Raw genomic sequence first — 6,058 nt, forward strand, 5'->3', positions numbered from 1 at the left:
GAAGCATCTATAAAGATCACTAATCAGAGGGGTAGTTTCCCTCTCATTCCCAGATGGATTTCCTTTCCTTTTCTTTTAATTAAAAAATAAATTTCTGTATATCTTCCAAAATCCAAAAATCTGACTAGTACATTTCCAGACAAGAGCCTTGGCCATGCTGAACTCATTTTTCCTAGTTCATGCATCAATTTGATGCAAATGATGTAATTTTTTCTTCAATCATTATAACCCATCTCAAGAAAAGAGACAATCCCAACAAGCTCTAGGAGATGAAGTGATCACTAGTTAAACAGATAACTGATGAAAAGGTTTTGGTAATGTCATCTCTAGCTTGACACTGCACCTGCATGCAAATGAGGAGACAAAGGGGGGAGAAGCAGAGAACAAAAATCTAAATGAAGATTCGGACACTTAGACAACATGAAAGTATTTGCATATTAATGCACAAATGATTAGGATTCAACCAAAGAAAAATAGGGAAGAAGCCAGTTAGGAGCACCCCTGATCTATTTGCAAATCAAAAAAGAAGCCTAAATTATCCTGGCACAATAGTGAAGAGACCGTAAGATCAAAAAAGGCTGACCTAATTGTTTAACATACAACTGCAACGCGACGAAAGAGAATGAAAACTATATAATACCAAAGATACTTCATCTTCCAAGACAAAGTTAGCCTAATCTATATTCTCACCAGGCATTGATCTTTTTAACAGATATTTACCATGCAACTGATGTTGAACAAATTTTCAGTATTGATTCCTTGTATGTTTTGCCAAAGCAAGGAAGTTTGCAAAAAAAAAACAAAGACTACTTAAAAAGGTTGATTTGCTCTCAAGTCATGCTATTTCAAGCTACCTTCAAGGTTCCAATACAGAATTTGAATCTGTAGGTGATCAACTTAGTACCCCAAGGCAGACAAACTTGCACTGTCCTACTTTGGAACTTGTACAAAAGATGCAGTAATAAAAAATTAAAGATTTAATTTTACTCTTAACAAAATCTGTGGCCCGTCATTGGTTGAAAGAGTCATGTTGGTCAGTCAGGGGCGAGGGTCAAGAATATGTAACTCATCACATAATTCTCAAAAACTTGCTTGATATTAAGGGAATTAAAAAGTATAGACTAAAAGAAATTGTGAAACTTGAAACATTCTATCAATGTACATCTAACAAGGGCCATACCTGAATTGCATCATTCATGGAGCCCAAAGACAAAAATTCAACAAAACCAAAACAGTATCCCTGTTGCTGCAGAAACAGAATATAAAAATATCAACAATTGAATGTAAGTGAATGAGAATATATCTATCCATTCAATGTGTCAACAAACAACCTTATTGTTTCTAACTTGGACACCCCCTTGCTTGATTGGTCCAAACTTGTTAAACTCCTGCTCAAGCTGTATAGGCGTCACATTGAAGGGCAAGTTTCGAATATATATGGAATGGCCCTCAACTGTGACTTAAATAGAATTAATACAGAGTTAGTCATACTGAAAACATTATAAAACCATTTCAGTGGACACATAAAAAGAGTAAAGAAGCAGAATATATTTTCCTATTTATTTATTTCTTTAACAGTCCATTTTTGTAAACAGAACATGTATGCACACACATGAGATACCTTCCTCAGGAATATTGTTACTCTCAGGGGCATCAATGCTGGTAGGTAAAGATGCTTCAGGTGGAGCAGTTGCTGCAGACACAGGAGACTGGTTCTCAGTTTTCTTGGCTGTCACTCTTGGGGAATTAGTTGGCACATAGACTCTAGTTGGCCCAGAACCCCCTTTTGGTACTTTCACCTACAACAGTAACTAAAAATCTTCAACAAGCAACTGGATGCAAATACAGGCAAATAGAACACATTTGTTTATAAACTCACAATTGACGCATAAGATTTCTTTGGAGTATCCTCTTGGGCTGAAGAAGAAGCTGATTCAACAACAATGGAAATATCATTACCATTTGAATGAGACTGGGATTCTGAAACAGCCTCTTTTTCATTGACCAACTGTCTCTCCTGGTCTGATGGCTCATCAACTTGCTCAGCAACATTTTTATTCTCTTCCACAAGAGCAGTTGCTGGATCCGGTGCAGAAGGATCCAGAACTTGAGTAGGCTCTGGAAACAAAAATTAAAAGGGCATTGAGAGAAATCTCAACAAATAAAAAGGTAAAGAAAAATAAGAAAACAATAAAATTTTACCAGATTCTGGTGTTGAAGGCACTCTAGGAGCATCATGAACACCATTAACTTTATGATTCTCCAAGGGTTCGCCATCTTCTACATACCTAAATACATCATTTAACACAAAATACCCATTGTCTTGTGGAGCAAGGAAAAAAGACTGTGCAAATTTTCTCTTCAAGTTATCCTTGCCCGTTTGACATCCAGTTACTAGCACAGTTACACCTTCCTTATAAGACTTCTGGGCATCAGCAGTATTAATCTCAGTCTTGTGGCTTGGGTAATCCAAGGAAAGAATCTTCTCATTAATACCCTGTTCAAAATAACATTATTGGAATTTCTTTGCACTAGATGATACTGACAGCAACTAGAAGACAAGATAATTAAACATTGTCTGTTACCGGAACCTTAAAAGGATGCTAATATCGCAGTTTCAACTTCAAAAGGGAAACTACACTTGAAGAGGGGAAGGTGGAGAGAGAGAGCGTAAGCGTGTGTGAATGACGGATTTTTCATGTTTACCAAGTTGAATACTCTAGGATGGGCAATGCTGTGAATCAGAGACAAATATTATGATGACTAGAAAATTGAGACATTTTTCTGAACATTAAGCTTGATTTTTTGAAGAAACCAAAAGAAAAGTAGTAAGTCAAGCTTCAACTAAGATACATTAACAATACTTATTGAAGGCGTGATAGCAGCAGAAACAAAAACATGTGTTAGCATATAAAGAGATAATAATTGCATAGAGCAGAAGACATTTTATTGCCAAAATAAAGAATCCCACTTCTATAAGATGGTGTTATTCTTCAGAATGGTTATACCCTAACTCACAAAAATAACCCCACAACAAATTATTGATAAAAAATCTAAGAATCAAGCACCAATGCTCAAATTTTAGCACCATCTAAATCATAGACATTGTATTATACCACCATTTAACGATGCAGTAGCTAAAAAAACACCATGAGCTGATGCGAAAGTACACTGCACATACAGAATCAAGCAAATTATAGGAACCTATAACATGCTAAAGTTTCACCAGATATGTTTAAAAGAGAGCGATCAGAAAATCGCGGAATCAACTAAAACAACAATATCGAAAAGTAATAACACAACCCAAGGTGCTTACTTGCATGGTTGTCACTGATGCCATCACACCATTGGAATCTGGCCGGCTAAGCACACTTGAATCATGATAGAATCTATGAGCCAATTCTGGTGAGTTGCAAAGAATGTGGTAATACTGCTCGACAAAAGCATGTCCAACGACTTGGGCACTTGGAGTAGCTGGGGGAGTGGCTGTTTCCAATGCCATCTGCTGGAAGAAAACACCATAAAGAATATCACCACCACAACGTATCTTAAAGCTCAAATGTAAACAAGACTGCCCCTTAGACTGCAACCTCTATGCTTAAATAATAGGCAGTTTTACACAATCAGGCAGTGTCAAACGATAGAAAATGCATGAGAACATTTAAGTAACAAGATGGAAGGAAACAAAAAGAAAAAGCAAATTAAAAAGCATTGCCATTACAAATTGCTAAAAAGAGCCCAAACACCAACAGTTTTAATTAAAACTTCAAAGTATAAGAAGAATTAATTATAAAAGGGCTTAATTTGCGTTATTTACCTCCATTCTCTAAGAATAGACTGGTACATTCTCATGGAAATCCTAAGAATTAAATGCATTAAGCCAAGTATTCATCTAAAAACAAATATCAATAAAAACAAAGCGAGATCTTTAAAGAAAAGGTAGCACATTCCTGGGATCCAACCAGCTAGTGGCTCAAAAAAAAAAAACCTAAACCCTAAAAATAATTAAAAAATTGAGAACTACCCATTGAAGAAACCGATGGCTTTTAATAAATCAACCAACACTTTAGGCAACACTTAATCTATAAACTACAACAACATAAAATACCCATAAATAAAAATCAAGTTTTGAATACAAAAAATCATTAAACTTTATAATGACTGATCAAGGAAATGACTATAAAGAAACAAAACTTTAAGGAATACCCACCAAGCAAAGACGAAAGAAAAAGGAATCTTTTTCTTTTTCTTTGAGGATTGAAAAAAGGATGGGTAAAGAGAAGAAAATAAAATGATCTGAGGAAAAAGGGAATGAAAGACCACCTGAAAATGGGAAATGTTGAAGGTTTTGAGAGAATATGAGAGTTTTTTTGAAGTGTTGAAGATGGCACAGTGGTTTTTAGTTGCAGGGTGAGAGTGGAGATGGAAGAAGAAGAAGAAGAGAAGAAGAACAGTAGGAGCACGAGAACAAGGGACAGACTGAAAGCTACCTGTGAACTGTGAAGGTATTTTTCTCTACTTGCTTTACAAAGGTTTTGGTATCAGGTTCCTTCTATACGGTTCGTGTGGTTTTTTTTTTTAAATTACTTTTAAGGGTAAGAGTAATATGTAAATAGGTAAGTGACCTACTTAAATAGAATTTAGGTACTTATAAACAGATTAGGGTATGTTATAATGAATTTTTTTATATTTTATAAAGTTTTTAATGTATATATTAATTTTAATTGATAAATTTTTTATTTAAAAGTTATTTAAATATAAAATTTATTTCAAATTTATTAATTTAATTTACAACTGCCACAATAAGGAGGTTAGTAGAACCTTCTACTTGCAATCAAAGATAATGGAGACAAATTTTATGGAAGAGAACAACATCAGATTTCCTTTACAAATTTTAGGGGAGAGAGTAAAAGGTTTGACTTTCTTTTATTGTAGAATAACATTGTGTGTTTTTGTTAGTTTTAGTATTATAAATATTATGTGTCCTACCTTTACTCTTCCTTTTCTCAGTCGTAATGTGTGAGTCCGGGAACTTGATTGCTAGATGTGGGAAATTTAGGGAGTCGCCAAGTTATTGTAACGTACAGGTCCTGAAACTCGACTACTAGACATGAAAAATTTATGGAGCCACTACCAATTTTTTTTTGTCTAGTGCAATTGGCCACCTATTAAATTTGTTTTATTTCACAAAATTTTAAATTGATTTTAGGTCCATCTAAAGAATAATGAAGTGGCCTGTGATTTTTTTAAAGTTAGGTTCAAGAGTACAGTTACGTATGAGGAAGGTTTAGCACCCTCTGATGCTCGTTCCATGAACAATACTATTTAATCATACGTTATCCTATCATAGCCCATTGATTTTATTCTTATGTTTCCCTAACTATTGTTTACTTTTTTTTTTATTTTATTAGCAAGTTAAAACATCTTATTTGGTTTTACGAGTATGACGTGTACATGATGCAATTATGAAATACATGGCATAAAAGTTGGATAATGCCAAATGAATACATTTTATTAAGTATATTTCTCAAATTCGCCCAACATACTGGTAGGATTCAGAGATATTCTCTCACCTAGAAAAATACTCGAGAAATATACCTTCTCGAGTTTAATGAGTAAATTCCATCATTGAGGTAGTCGTTCGCAAGTAAAAATAATATTTTTATAAACGCAGATCTTAATATGAGTACAAGTTTTTTATTAAGGACTTATCCGAGCCTTCCTATCATATTGGTGGGACTTAAAGGTATCATTTCACTTAGAAAACTTTTTAAAAGAATTCACATTCGTAAGCTTTCTCAAAAAGTCCCATCATCGCAGCTTTGACTCATGTCCATAATCTGTCTACATCCATGATATTTAATGATGCAATGATGATGTGTGATGTGCCCATAAATTTTAATATTTATTTCTTAACCTTCCTATAACTCTGTTGTTATTTCTTTGAAATTTGTTTTATTATTTTTCTTTGTATGCATATATATCATCAACTATATTTTTTTATGTTATTTTATTATACACTTTTTTATTTGAGCATCTATCTACTTTGCTATATAGA

General features: G+C 34.0%; 1 protein-coding gene across 5 annotated transcripts; it reads right to left on the reverse strand.

Annotated features, from left to right (window-relative positions):
• Window positions 1-6: 6 nt before the first annotated feature.
• Window positions 7-4,509, reverse strand: LOC110426664 (nuclear transport factor 2-like). 5 transcript variants are annotated; one of them, XM_021441943.2, is made up of 7 exons: window positions 4,324-4,509; window positions 3,317-3,502; window positions 2,203-2,497; window positions 1,880-2,118; window positions 1,622-1,799; window positions 1,332-1,459; window positions 7-1,246 (listed from the first exon to the last, which is right to left on the reverse strand). In XM_021441943.2, exons 2-7 carry the CDS (start codon window positions 3,500-3,502, stop codon window positions 1,154-1,156), a joined length of 1,119 nt encoding a protein of 372 aa, XP_021297618.1. In that variant the 5' UTR covers window positions 4,324-4,509; the 3' UTR covers window positions 7-1,153. The 5 variants fall into 5 exon arrangements, with proteins under 5 accessions (XP_021297618.1, XP_021297619.1, XP_021297617.1 ...); XM_021441944.2 differs by having other exon boundaries at window positions 3,317-3,505; XM_021441942.2 differs by having other exon boundaries at window positions 4,211-4,509.
• Window positions 4,510-6,058: the final 1,549 nt, after the last annotated feature.

The sequence above is a fragment of the Theobroma umbraticum genome, unplaced genomic scaffold (genome assembly GCF_002168275.2).
Source record: "Theobroma umbraticum cultivar Fairchild unplaced genomic scaffold, ASM216827v3 scaffold_12.0, whole genome shotgun sequence".
Lineage (NCBI taxonomy): Eukaryota > Viridiplantae > Streptophyta > Magnoliopsida > Malvales > Malvaceae > Theobroma > Theobroma umbraticum.